The 13,963-nt window shown below is 39.3% G+C and overlaps 1 protein-coding gene and 1 long non-coding RNA gene across 11 annotated transcripts in view; one reads left to right on the top strand and one right to left on the bottom strand.

Annotated features, from left to right (window-relative positions):
- The window catches only part of ARID1B (AT-rich interaction domain 1B), a 327,483-nt gene extending 319,278 nt beyond the window's left edge, over window positions 1–8,205 (top strand). For all 6 annotated transcript variants that reach the window (XM_083829046.1, XM_083829044.1, XM_083829042.1 and 3 more), the window contains 3 exons: window positions 1,328–2,117; window positions 2,988–3,118; window positions 5,122–8,205. In XM_083829046.1, coding sequence (XP_083685172.1) covers window positions 1,328–2,117; window positions 2,988–3,118; window positions 5,122–6,831 — 2,631 coding nt within the window. In that variant the 3' untranslated portion in view covers window positions 6,832–8,205. The remainder of the gene's footprint in view (window positions 1–1,327; window positions 2,118–2,987; window positions 3,119–5,121) is intronic.
- Window positions 7,562–13,915, bottom strand: LOC310896604. 5 transcript variants are annotated; one of them, XR_014581658.1, is made up of 4 exons: window positions 13,810–13,915; window positions 13,568–13,693; window positions 9,444–13,464; window positions 7,562–9,045 (listed from the first exon to the last, which is right to left on the bottom strand). It is a non-coding gene; the product is annotated as an uncharacterized lncRNA (long non-coding RNA). The 5 variants fall into 5 exon arrangements; XR_014581659.1 differs by having other exon boundaries at window positions 7,562–9,725; window positions 10,289–13,464; XR_014581660.1 differs by having other exon boundaries at window positions 7,562–10,442; window positions 10,521–13,464.
- Between the last annotated feature and the right edge of the window lie 48 nt (window positions 13,916–13,963).

The following is a 13,963-nucleotide window of genomic DNA, read 5'->3' as shown; positions in this document are numbered from 1 at the left end:
GCAACTACCAAGTCAGTTCTCAATGTATGAATTGGCCCAAAGTGTGGAATTTGCCACAGCAAGTAGCTTATGTAAGGCTGAAAAGGCTATTCTCAAATAGCCAGACAGCTCTATAGCAAGTTTTAAAAAAAAAATACTTTCAAGCAATGTAGCAGTTGCATTTTTATGTGCACCAAAGTTGGAAGATGAGTTTATGAATCCCAGAGCTGTTTTAACTGACCCATATTGAATACATACTGAATTTTATCTATATGTAGATATAGATACCAGGGGAGCCATAACTTTGAATTTAACATAGATCATATATTCAAAAATCGCCCGTTTAATTCAAATGCTGCATTCGGTGTGGTTTGAACTGTGCAACAAATTCCCGAAGGATTCAAGGACCCCTGCAAACTTTACCACTCTCCCCTCAAATTGCAACATCTTTTTTTTTTTGTCCTGCTGTCTTAAATACAGACAAACTTGTATGATTTAAAAACGACTCGGCTCCCCCCACAGTGTAACAGCTTACCTCACACAACATTCCCCAGTTGAGAGGGTGAGAAACAAAGATGGAATAAACCATGGGTGGCAGCTGTTAGTTACATTGCTTCATTCATCACTGATCAGCAGTGTAAGAACCTGCATAAACTAGGGTAGAATGTTTGGATGTGACCGGTTTTTAAAATAATCTCACGTTTAATTAAAAGTGCTTAGGATGATTTGGGAAGGAGGGCTGGTTGCCCAAGCAGGACCGTGTTCCCAGGAATTATGCAGAGTAACAAATGAGGGAGAATGTTTTCTCCTAATAGTGTAGATATTGTGTGTAGTTTATGCTCTATCATAATCCAGTGTTTCAACCTTACATGCTTGTGGCATATCCTGTTATTTTAAGAGTTCATTCAGTGCTTGTCCTTTGAAAAGATTAAATGAGTGGTTTTGATTTTTTTTGAAATTTGTCTTCTTAGCAGGCTAAGCATAAAAAAGAGTGAAAATATCTTAGTTGATGAGGACTGCTGCCTTTCTATGCATGTCTTAAATGGCCAATGGAATTTTATCTGACAGATAGGAAAGGAAGGGGAAAGGGGGAAAACAAGAGCAAGCATAAGAAAATTCAGCCCAAGGATAAGTTTCCTGTCAATATTAAGTTATAAATGCAGCACAACAGAGGCTTAAAAAGAAAGCCCGCGATCAAGCCTAACTATAGCACTGTGTGCCTGACTGGAATCAGCATGATCCTTCCGGAACGAGGAGCCTTCAGCTTTTTAAATGAGCTTCCAGACGATCTATTTGATTTTGTATGGAGTAAAAGTGACAAATCTTTCATTTTATTTTTTTTTTTCAGAACTATAAGCGACACATGGATGGCATGTATGGGCCCCCAGCCAAGCGCCATGAAGGGGATATGTATAACATGCAGTATGGCAACCAGCAACAGGAAATGTACAACCAGTACAGCAATGCTTACACTGGGCCTGACAGGAGGCCCATGCAGGGACAGTATCCGTACCCATATAACAGGGAGAGGATGCAGGGCCCAGGGCAAATGCAGCAGCATGGAATACCTCCCCAGATGATTGGTGGCCCCATGCAGTCATCGTCCTCCAGCGAAGGTCCTCAGCAGAACATGTGGCCAACACGAAACGATATGCCTTACCCTTACCAGAATAGGCAAGGTCCAGGAGGCCCTGCACAGGCCCCGCCGTATCCAGGGATGAATCGCACTGATGATATGATGGTACCTGACCAGAGGATAAACCACGAGAGTCAGTGGCCTTCTCATGTCAACCAACGTCAGCCTTCTTATATGTCATCCTCAGCCTCCATGCAGCCTATCACTAGACCTCCTCAGTCATCCTACCAGACGCCACCCTCTATGCCAAATCACATCTCTAGAGCTCCAAGTCCAGCATCCTTCCAGCGCTCTTTGGAAAACCGTATGTCTCCAAGCAAGTCTCCTTTCCTACCCTCCATGAAGATGCAAAAGGTTATACCCACAGTTCCGGTGTCACAGGTCACAGGACCTCCACCCCAACCACCACCGATTAGGCGAGAAATTACCTTCCCCCCAGGCTCTGTAGAAGCATCGCAACCAGTCTTAAAACCAAGACGAAAGATTACCTCAAAAGATATTGGTAAGCATCAAAACAAAAGCCAAATACCGAAACACGTTGGGAAAAAGGGACTTTGATCTTTATTTTATTTTACATTTTAAGACTATTTTGGCAAACAGTTAACTTTGGTAACTATTATGTGATAATGTTCAATAAAAATGTAGTAATATATGCATCAGGAGGATGATACTTAAAACTCGCCCCAGCAAATCTGACCTGAAAGGAAATCAGTTTTTAATATGGAGATGTGAGGTGTCAAAAAAAGCATATTTATATTAAAAATGAAGTTTGTCTCAGACTTCCAAAGGTTATGTGTTGAAAGTTCCATAGGAATGTCTGTTAAATCACCAGTGCAACATTTCTACATTCTTGTCCCGTGGAAGCTCATAACAGAGCTAATGCTGTTCTGTTGCGTACTTACAGTGTCTGCCTTCCTTGAGTGGCCCATGTTTTCATTCCATATTATTTGTCTTTTTTTTTTCTCCCCATATTCTTTCCTAAGTATCTACTTATCTTGAATTCCTGTTACATTTCGCACATTCAAGTTCTCATACTTCAAATTCCCATACTCCTGACAGAGTATTCTACTTGTATTTATGGATTTTTTGCTTTGGTCAACTTCTCAAAAGTTTGTAAGATGATTTCATCTTCAGCAAAGTAGGAAGAATGGCCCTGTTAAGGTATTCTCCGGAATTAAGTCTAAGCAGCAGTTATAGAAAAACAGAATGAAGCTAAGTGGTGAAACCAGGGTTTTAAACAAGCAGTGTTTCGGTAACTATGTTTCATTTGTATTTTGCATCTTCGGAACGTCACAGCTTGTTCTTTCAAAACTCATTAACAGTCTGCGAGAATGCACTAATACTGTTTTATTTTTATCCTTTCTTTCTCCAGTAACTCCTGAGGCCTGGAGAGTGATGATGTCTCTTAAATCTGGTCTTTTGGCTGAAAGTACCTGGGCGCTAGACACTATTAATATTCTTCTGTATGATGACAGCACTGTCGCTACTTTCAACCTCTCTCAGGTAGGTGGGAAAGCAAAATAACTTTCAGCCTTCCAAGGAAAGCAAGCGCCAATACAATACATATAAAAAGCTGAAGTCTCTTAAAATTGATCATAATTAACATAAAACTGAGTATTGCAAAAATTCCATCTGTGATTATTGGTAACAGTGAGCAACAAAACATGCTTGAGGGTGGAGTAGGGGAAACAAGCTTAAAAGGGAGGGTATCTCTTGTAGAAAGGGACACACAGGAATGTAAGAATTTTATCACTGGCAGAAGACTAATGTGTAAATTCACATTTGTTGTAGCTCAAGGACAATCCCAGAAAACAGCAGTCTTGTGTTTCCAAAAAAAGGCATTTCAGAACAATGTTAAATCTACTTGAGACTGCCTTTCAGTCACTATTGTCTGACTCATTAGTCCCATACTAGGCTGTAAGATTTTCTTAATCACATATTTTTTGTTTCATTTCTTCTTCCAGTAAATTAAGTTTTTACAGAAATTTCAGATTTATAAGATGATTTAAAGTCTAAAACCCACTGTTTGTCCACAGGACACAAGTAACATGCAATTTAACAGTGTATGCTTTTGCCTCGCTACCTCACAGCATTTTTCAGCCCTGCTCTACCCATTGGCCTGTTAGGTGGCGGTAATAGAGGGTATGCTGGTAATGCACATAATCTAAAATTTGTACAAATTAAATATTCAGTTTCTCTGCTCCATTCATTCCTGGGTTACTAATAGCGTAACTCATCATTTTTTAAATATAATGACCTTTTTTTTTTTTTTAAATACAGACACAGATGGTACATTTCATCCCACCTAACTTTAGAACAAGGGATATCTATAGCATGATTCATCTCATCCTAAAGTAGAGATCTAAAATAGGTCAGATGAATCATACCCTAGAAATGGCCTCTAAAAGATCATGGACTATAAAAGGAATCTAGACAATTAGGTTAGGTGTGTAACTGTTGCAGGTGTTTGGAGTTAAGCGAGGTGAATCTCATCTGAATTCTTTCTGTTAGAGATTGCATTAATGCACCTTGTGCAAATTACACAGAATACCAGATTATTTTAGATTTTTGGGGGGTTACTTTTGCCTCAAACACAATTTCCAATGGCAGTCAGGACTCTTTATGATGACTGATAATCCCTGCAGTTCATAAGGATTTGTTTGTTCTTAATTCTTTGGGGGTTTTGGCAGTGGTTAGAGAATTCAGAATGGACAAAAGGATACATTTTGCTGAACACCTATTAGTCTACAATTAAAACAACCATTAGAAGGCAGACAATCAGGCTGAATATATCATAACAGTAAAGAATTTTTAATAATAAAGCCACTAAGGATAATTAGTACCAAGTCCAACTACTGCCTTTCCATGAGAAAATGATTACAAGTTAATTAAGAGGATTAAAGCTAAATGAAAACTGTTTCTGAAGGATGACTTACAGCACCAGGCTCCAATAACAATTTTAAAATACTGCCAGGCAAAAAGAGAACCATTCCAGTAGAGGTGGGATATTAATCTAGGATGTTAGTTCCTTGAGCCCGAACTGCAGATTCCTACAGAACAGTTGGTTTTAGAGGCTGAGAGGCAAAGAAGAATTGTCAACTTTAGGATTCGAATAAAAGTACAATTGAGAAAAGCAAAGTGAGTCTGAAACTTCAGTACTCTGAACAGACAATAAAGAATACTAGGCACTTCCCAGGGGACAGAACAGCTAGGCTAGGTGTCTACTGCAGCTTAAAGGAGGCATATGAATAAAAGTATTGTACTTCTCCTAGCTGTTACAGTTTAAGCAATTGGAGCCATGATAGTCTGACATTATATACTGATGGGACAGAAACTAAAAGAATTTCCTTTGATTAACTTCTGCCGTACAGGGCCTAGCGACAAGTCCACAGCAGGAGGAGGGAAATATTCACAGATGTATGCTTTGGTGTTCCTAGTAAAATTCCATGCAGACAAAAATATTTATCTGTTTTTTGTTTGTTTGTTTGTTTTTCTTCTCCCCTTAGTTGTCTGGATTTCTAGAGCTTTTAGTAGAATATTTTAGAAAATGCCTGATTGACATTTTTGGAATCCTTATGGAATATGAAGTGGGAGATCCAGGTCACAAAGCACTTGATCAGAAAGCAGCCAAGAAAGATGATAGCCAGTCCTTGGCAGAGGATACTGGAAAAGAGGAGAACGATGAATGTATTGACTATTTTGATGAAGAGGAGGAGGAGGGGGATGATGAAAAGGTAGAAGAAGAAAAAAGCATTGTTTTTTCCACTCCTGGTGCCATTGCTGATCCAAGCGAGAGGCCAAAACAAGCCAGTAAATTTGACAAGCTGCCAATAAAGATTGTAAAGAAAAATAATCTATTTGTTGTTGACCGATCTGACAAACTTGGACGCGTTCAGGAATTTGATAGTGGACTTCTCCACTGGCAGCTTGGTGGTGGTGACACAACTGAGCATATCCAGACTCACTTTGAAAGCAAGATGGAGATTCCTCCACGCAGGAAAGCCCCTCCTCCCTTGAACTCTCCAAGCAAAAAGAAGGACCTCGAGGGGAAAGGTGAATCTGAGGAACAGCAAGAAAAAAGTATAACAGCAACCATTGACGATGTCCTCTCAGCCCGGCCAGGAGCATTGCCTGAAGACTCAAACTCTGGTTCCCAAACAGAGAGCAGTAAATTTCCCTTTGGGATCCATCAAGCCAAAAGCCACCGGAATATTAAACTGCTAGAGGATGAGCCAAGGAGCCGGGATGAGACTCCTCTATGCACCATAACTCACTGGCAAGACTCCTTGGCCAAACGCTGCATCTGTGTGTCAAATATCGTCCGTAGCTTGTCTTTTGTGCCTGGCAATGACACCGAAATGTCCAAACATCCAGGCTTGGTGCTGATCCTGGGAAAGTTGATCCTTCTTCACCATGAGCATCCAGAAAGAAAGCGAGCGCCGCAGACTTACGAGAAAGAGGAAGAGGAGGACAAAGGGGTGGCCTGCAGCAAGGATGAGTGGTGGTGGGACTGCCTCGAGGTCTTAAGGGATAATACATTGGTCACATTAGCCAACATTTCTGGGCAGCTAGACTTGTCTGCTTACACAGAAAGCATCTGTTTGCCAATTTTGGATGGCTTGCTGCACTGGATGGTGTGCCCATCTGCGGAGGCACAGGATCCTTTTCCAACCGTGGGGCCCAACTCAGTTCTTTCGCCTCAGAGACTTGTGCTGGAGACCCTGTGTAAGCTCAGTATCCAGGACAATAATGTGGACCTTATCTTGGCCACCCCCCCATTCAGTCGTCAGGAGAAACTCTACGCTACTTTAGTTAGGTACGTTGGGGATCGCAAAAACCCGGTCTGCCGAGAAATGTCCATGGCGCTCTTATCGAACCTTGCCCAGGGGGACACATTAGCAGCAAGGGCAATAGCTGTGCAGAAGGGAAGCATCGGAAACTTGATAAGCTTCCTGGAGGATGGGGTCACCATGGCCCAGTACCAGCAGAGCCAGCATAACCTCATGCACATGCAGCCTCCGCCTCTGGAGCCACCTAGCGTAGACATGATGTGCAGGGCAGCCAAGGCCTTGCTGGCCATGGCTAGAGTGGACGAGAACCGCTCAGAGTTCCTTTTGCACGAGGGTCGTTTGCTGGATATCTCAATATCTGCTGTCCTGAACTCTCTGGTTGCATCTGTCATCTGTGATGTACTTTTTCAGATTGGGCAGTTATGACATAAGTGAGAAGCCAAGCATGTGTGAGTGGAGATTAGAGGGTCACATATAACTGGCTGTTTTCTGTTCTTGTTTATCCAATGTAGGAAGAAGGAAAAAAAAAGAATCTTTGCTCCTCTGCCCCATTCACTATTTACCAATTGGGAATTAAAGAAATTATTAATTTGAACAGTTATGAAATTAATATTTGCTGTCTATGTGTATAAGTACATCTTTTTATTTTATTTTTTTTAACCAAAGTTGCTGTCTAGTACATTCAAAGGTCACACTTTTTTTTTTTCCATAGATATCCTTTTCAATGTTCTTTTCCATGTTTGTATTGCATATTTTTTGGGAAGCGAACTAGTGACTTTTTAAAAAAAATGTTATGGCAAACCATTGTATGATGGAAAAAAATCTCACCACTTTGAAACGAAAAGGTGAAAAATAACCAACATACCAAGTTCCTGTGTGTTTTATTTTTTCAAATAAGGAAAAAATAAAAAAAAACTTGTATACCATCACCCAAAGCTCTGTGCAATAGAAGATTCTAGTGATGTAGGTGTAGGGGATCAAGGAGGGTGTCAGTCAGTAGTCAAAATACAAAACGATATGGGTTTCTCCTCAGGAGAAATGGTTACATTAGGCTAGGAGCAAAACAAAACAAAAAATTCAAGTTAAAAGATTTTTAAACAAAACCTGATGATAAACATCAATTGCTTCCTCACCAGAACTGTCTTGTCTACATCTGTTCTTTTTTTTTTTTTTTGACCTTCCACAATGACAGTTCTTCACGATTCCTTTAATCATTTTTTAAAATATTTTTTTATTGCCTAAGGGCCGTGATGTATATAGAAGTTGTACATTAAACATACCCTCATTTTTTTTTTTAGTACAAAGTTTTTAGTTTCTTTTTCATGATGTGGTACCTACAAAGTGATAGTAGAATTATTTTTTCTTTCATTTGGGCCATATCTCCAAAAAATAATAAAATAAAAAAAAAGAAAAAAGAAAAAACCCAACACAGAAAACCAACAACTGAGGGTAATGTACAAGTTTCTGTATGTATAAAGTCATGCTCTATTTCGGGAGAGCAGCCGATCACAATTTGCTTTATAAATCAAGGTGTGGAAATGGTTACGTATGGATTGATTTAAGAAAATGGTTACCAGTCTACAGACAAAAAATATATACAGGAAAAAAAGGAAGAAACACAACTTCAAAGATTTTTCAGTGACAAGAATCTGCATTTGTATTTCAAGATAATGTAGTTAAAAAAGAAAAAACTTGATGTAAATTCCTCCTTTTCCTCTGGCTTAATGAATTTCATTTATTCAGTATAAAATCTTTATATGTTCCACATGTTAAGAATAAATGTACATTAAATCTTGTTAAGCACTGTGATGGGTGTTCTTGAATAATGTTCTAGTTGCAATGTGGGATATCGGAAAGCAGACTAATTGCAAGAAAGAGCAATAATGATTATTCTCTTTCCCCTCCTTTATTATTATGACCTTCAGAAATATTACTCTGCTGTTCAAGTATTCTAGCAACTTGCTCTCGTTTTAGAAAAACCTTCTCAAATCACAGAGAAGTGTTTCTAATTATTATTTATAAAACCACGGAGCCTCAAAGGGGAAGACATGGCTGGCAAATAGTCCTGACCATGCAGGTATCTAGTCTCAGTGCTGCGTTTGGGAGGATGTTAGAAAAGGTGACAGAAGATTTTGTTAAAGCAATAACCAACTTGACGAAATTGATCTGTATTCACTACCTGTAATCCTCTCTGTTGGTTAAAGGTGCAAATACCCCAGTGATATGGGTATTTAGAATAAACACCCCCCCACTTCTCGATACTGTATGTGTCATTGCATACTTACATGGCCTCTCATCCTGGGATTCCCCCGGTAAAGTGAATCAGGCTTTAATAGAGCACATCCATCGCTGCAGTTGGTGGGAGATGGCCATTTCAGTTTCAGGAACTATCTGGTTTCCACTCTCACCTGGTGACATCTTGTTGCTGAATATTGTTCAAGCACTAATTTTTGCTGTTTCATCTTGGATCATTGACTTTGTTAGTGTGATCATAAAAAGCTAATAATAATCAATTTCTCCGGAATTGCCACATAATTACACTGTTAGTGGACATCCTCCTCCCCTCTCCAATCACAGCGCGGGGGTAGTTGAAAATTACATCCCCCTTTGGCATACTGCCCGTCTTGTTCATACGGATTGCTGTAACATTAATATATGTAAGAGAACTTCAGAGACAGGTAAAGTATATACAATTATAAGCCGAGTTTGAAACGTGACTCCCTAGAGTCACGAAAAGTAATTTCTCCTTCTAGCTTTTCTTATTCAGTAATTTCTCCACTCCCACATCGCCTGCTGCAGCGGTCTTTCTTTCTCTTGCGTAACAAAGCATTCAGAAATAGGTGGTGAATTATAACCCACTTGTAACTCTTCATCACAGAAGGAGGCATATTTCAGGGGTGATTTTTACAGCTTAATACTAGGCAGTGTGGAAGTAGCATCCCCTACTAAACCCATTTCTTACTAACATTTTACTGCTTGATATTACCCTGTGGATACAAGCAAGCTGTTAAACAAACCCTCTGCAGAGCAATACTCACCCCTTTCTTGTCAAGGACATCTTGAGCCTGTTCTCTTTTCTCTTCAGCATTCAGACCCAGAAGTTCTCTGGGGGAAAAACCACACCTGTGGCAAAACACTTGCGAGCTGTCAGAGCCAGAGCTTTAATGTTATTCAGGACTGCTCTGAGCCTGGTTAAACAATGTGGTGAGGGGAAAAAAAAGCCATCTAGCCAGCCAGGCACATGATGTCCATCTGCATGTAACATTGCTGCCACTTTTCCAGGTGGACCAAGGAGCAGAACTGCCTGGGGAACTGGAAGACTGGAAAGGAAAGGTTAATAATACAGATGCTGCCTGAATGTGATTTACAGTAGTAACAGTAAATTATTTAAATCACTGGTTAATATTACAACACATTTATCAGAAGAAAGGCAAAATGTAAGAACTCCTCTCTGTTGTCAATTTATGATTTCACATCTCTTACTAATGTTTTCTTAAGCCTTTGGAGAACTACTGACGAGACTTGTGAACTTAGCATGTTCTGACTGAATCCTGAACAAGTCTGAGCTGCTGTTGGTATTGTTCCTGTGAGAGAGATTTAGTTTTTCAGTTAAAAAAATTTACATTTTTGTGCTGATGTGATCACAGGTACGATGTAGTGAAAGTCAGACTAGTGCTAACAAGAGAGAGTGATATTTGACGTTCTAAAACCATAACAAGTTGCTTAGGGGAAAGCAACCAATTAGTATTTTAGGCAATAATCAAACCCACAAGTATTTGGCTGTATCAATAAGCTACCCATTGTTTGGCAGGACCAAGCAACTAATTGCTTATAGATTAAAATAGCAGCACTGAGATATGTGGAGTCCCTGAATCTCACTGACCTTTAGAATCACATCAGGAGCTAAAAGATGACTATCCCTTTTGGCAGGAAAATATGTTTTTGTTTCTTATTAGCATAGGTCAGCTTGATGGATGGGCTTGATGATCTTGAAGGTCTTTTCCAATCTAAATGATTTTATGATTTCCTACAATGTCCTTAAAAAAAAAAAAACTGCTCAGAAACACCATTTTCAACTATACAAAAGGAAGGATGTGGAAGAAAAATTCACCCACATTTAGAAGCCTTTGCACTTTCTCTTCCATCTTCTTTAGGTATTTTACACCACAATTGGTGACTTCTGTGCCATACATCACTTCTACGGGGCCATTATCTTTTTGCCCCGGATACCTCCAGAAGATCTAATTACACAGAGAAATATTGTAGCAAAGCATATGTTTGTCTTTCACATGAGGGATTCACTTAGAACATTTTCACAGGGCAATTCAGAACAGACCTCTTACTTTATGATAATATGAAAGTACTACTTAGTGACAGGGAATCGAGTGAACCTGACATTTTTGACAAAAACACTTCCATCCAATAAAGGTCCGGCTGTTGCAGGGATAGGTGCAGGAGTTCATTTCAGCCTTTGCTTTAACCCTTTGTCACTGTGCTTCACGCTGCTGTTTTGTTCGGAAGGTGCTGTTCAGTGTTACTCAGCGGCGGAGAAGAAATCACTCACTGTTTCCTCCTTCCCCCCTGTAAAAGAGGAAGGGCTGTAAACATCCACTCTGCAGGTGACAAAGCTAACACAGAACTGAACTGGAACTTGGCAGCTGAAGCGAGGTGGCACACGCTAGTTCAACCTTTCAAGAAGCCGTGTGCTGCTTCATTACCTCTCTATTGGTGTATCCTAAGAAGTAATACACACCTATTGCCCCAACACTGTAATAACATTATTACAATCACAAAACTCTTTTTTTTCTTTATATTAAACAGGAGAATAGTCTCAGGTTTTGAAACAAATTCTTCAGAGAGGGATGATGACTGCTATTTCTATCACCATCAACGTGGTAGTGCCATATATGTGGAAACCACACACAAAAGCACAAAGTAGTCCCTGCTGCAAGAAGTTTATGTTCCAAGTCATGAACAAGTAAATGCAGGTGGAGACAGATGGGATAAAATGGAAACAAAAGCAACAGTAAACTAAAAATACAGGAACCACATACAGAGTGCAATTATAAAAAGCTAGAATATGCTCCCATACCATTTGCAAGTTCAATTTTCCTCAAGATAATTTGTGAGGTTTCTGGGGGCTCCCACACTTCATTTTTCTGGTGAAATCTTACACCTTTAATGCCCAATTCCTTTCCCTCTATCCATCACAAAGATATTTTTAGGGATGGTTGAATCTGAAGAAAGGAGCAAGAGAAGTACTGAGGGAGGAACGGGAGAAAAGACATGGTGACTTGGAGAAAGGGAGGCAGAATACGAAGATCAAGCTAAAAGAAAAGCATCTTATGTCCCTGCTGCATCACTCTGTTTTCACATTTGGGTCATTCCAAAGAAACACATAATTAAACCAAGCCAAGAGAATTTGGCATTTCATTGGTGGCTGGTATAAAGAAGAAGGAAGTAGAAAGAGATTTTAAGAGGTGGGGGGAGGAGAGGAAGGGAAGGAAAAGGAAAAGATGAGCCGCCACATGCAGGCTGGTAAATTTAATTTTTCCTTAATTATGTTTACCTTTCAAATCTCCAGGACAGCAGGAATGGGGAAGGATTAATATTGACTTTGTTGTTAAATTTATGCTCATTTGTTTATTTGTGCATCATCAGGAAAGGGTTTTCAAATCCTGGCCTTCCTTTCTGTAACCGTCAGCAACTGTGGGTACACATATTTTGGACTGCGTACGAGATCTAACTAGCTACATGCCTAAATGACTTGGTTTGTGCTTCCAGTTATTAGTTCTAACATAAATCTAAAATGTATTTCATTTCAGCATGGTTGTACAGTCTAAAAATGTTTTTTACTTCACATTGTTTTTAACTGGCCTAAACTTATGAGATGAATGGGCAAGATCCTCATCCAATGCCTTCAGCAGAGTTACAACGTCTTGCCCTGCATTTGTTAATTTACTCAGTCTGTCATTACTTGTAGTATATATTGCATTTCCATTAATTAAGGATAGTTATTTACATTAAAAGGGTGATGGGGTGGAATTGCCTAGCTAGCAGAGCAAATCCCAAATGGCTCAGGCATCTCTGTAATGTTTATTCAGGTCTGCAAAGAGACTCCTGAAGGACAAACATTCTGACTTCTGCTCCGCTATGGAGTATGTTTAAAAGGCAAGTTTATATATAATCATGCCAGGAGAAAGATACATGATTATTTAACATGAAAAACTGTTAGACACATGCTAGGAAAAGCTTACTCCATGATGCAGTTCCACTCTACATGTAGCAATTTGTTTCTCAGTTCTATATATACATCTGCAACTGAGAAGAACAAAGAAAAATAAATAAATCTAGTACAAGTTTTACTGTCATTATAATAGAAAACTGCAAAGTTAACTACTAAATCTAAGAGAACTTGCAAAGAAACAATGTTCTATTTGTTGTATCACTACTACTAAAGCTTACATTGGACTGCTTATAAAAGATTGTTTTTGGTTTTTGCTTTTTATATGAAAGATGAAGCACTGTAGGAATGAGACACAGCAAGTGAGAAATAACAAGTACAACAAGGCTTCATCAGCAGAACCAGCTCTATATATTCTATATATTGTTAGGAAAGACAGAGACTGTTATTAACAAGGTATTTGTTATCAGTATCTTGTAACCACCTACAACATTCTATTCCCCATACTTCCATCCATTTTGTATAGCCATGCATGTTTCACTGTCATACCTCCTAACAGAACAAGGCAGGAGAAAAAAAGTGCTTCTCTTTCATTCTTTTTTTTTTTCCCTAACATTTACTCCCTAAGCCACTCATGTTGCTTTCTTCCCTTCCCCTAAGCATCAGTAACAAATACAGAATCCCATTTTTTAAGTTACTGAATTGCCTGGATTTTGTCTGTTATCGATATCTTTTGGTATATAGAGAGGTTTATTCATTGTGCTGGATTTTATAACCAGTTCTTGAGACAGCAGCATCCCCTGAAGGTTCTTATCCTGCAGGAAAAAGTGACTACAATCGTTTGCCAGCCTTAACAGTGTGGAGGTGGTTGAGATCTGTCAAGGAGAGGTAAAGAAAAAAAGCTTCATCATACATCTTACATTTCTACACCTCTTCAAAAGATGGGTATGTTACTTATGGTAAGCACGAATAACCAACCTTTCCAGTCAGTAACTATAACCTCCTCAGCTTTTCTGTTATATAGGGTCTTTGGGGTAAATAGTTTTCTTTGAATATCAATAAAACTGCCAGTTTAAAAGCACTTCGATGCATGACCAGCGTACCCTGTGAAAATAATATTATGGCCTCCATGTCAGCTCAGCCACAACTTATTCTGTGCCCCAAGTGGCTAACACGTATTTATCAGCCTGGCATATTCCTGCCTTCCACAGTATCCATACCTTGTCTAGGAAAGGAAAACCCCAGAACCAAGACATTGACTAGTAGACCATCAGCTGAGATATATTTTGTATCTAGGGCATAAAGAGGAAAATATACCAATAAGTAATGTGTACATAGAGATCAATTTCATTAAATACCTTCATTTATACAGAA

Source organism: Anser anser, assembly GCF_964211835.1.
Source record: "Anser anser genome assembly, chromosome: 3".
Lineage (NCBI taxonomy): Eukaryota > Metazoa > Chordata > Aves > Anseriformes > Anatidae > Anser > Anser anser.
Note: the sequence above shows the minus strand (reverse complement) of the source record. Positions and strands in the feature narration are given on the sequence as shown.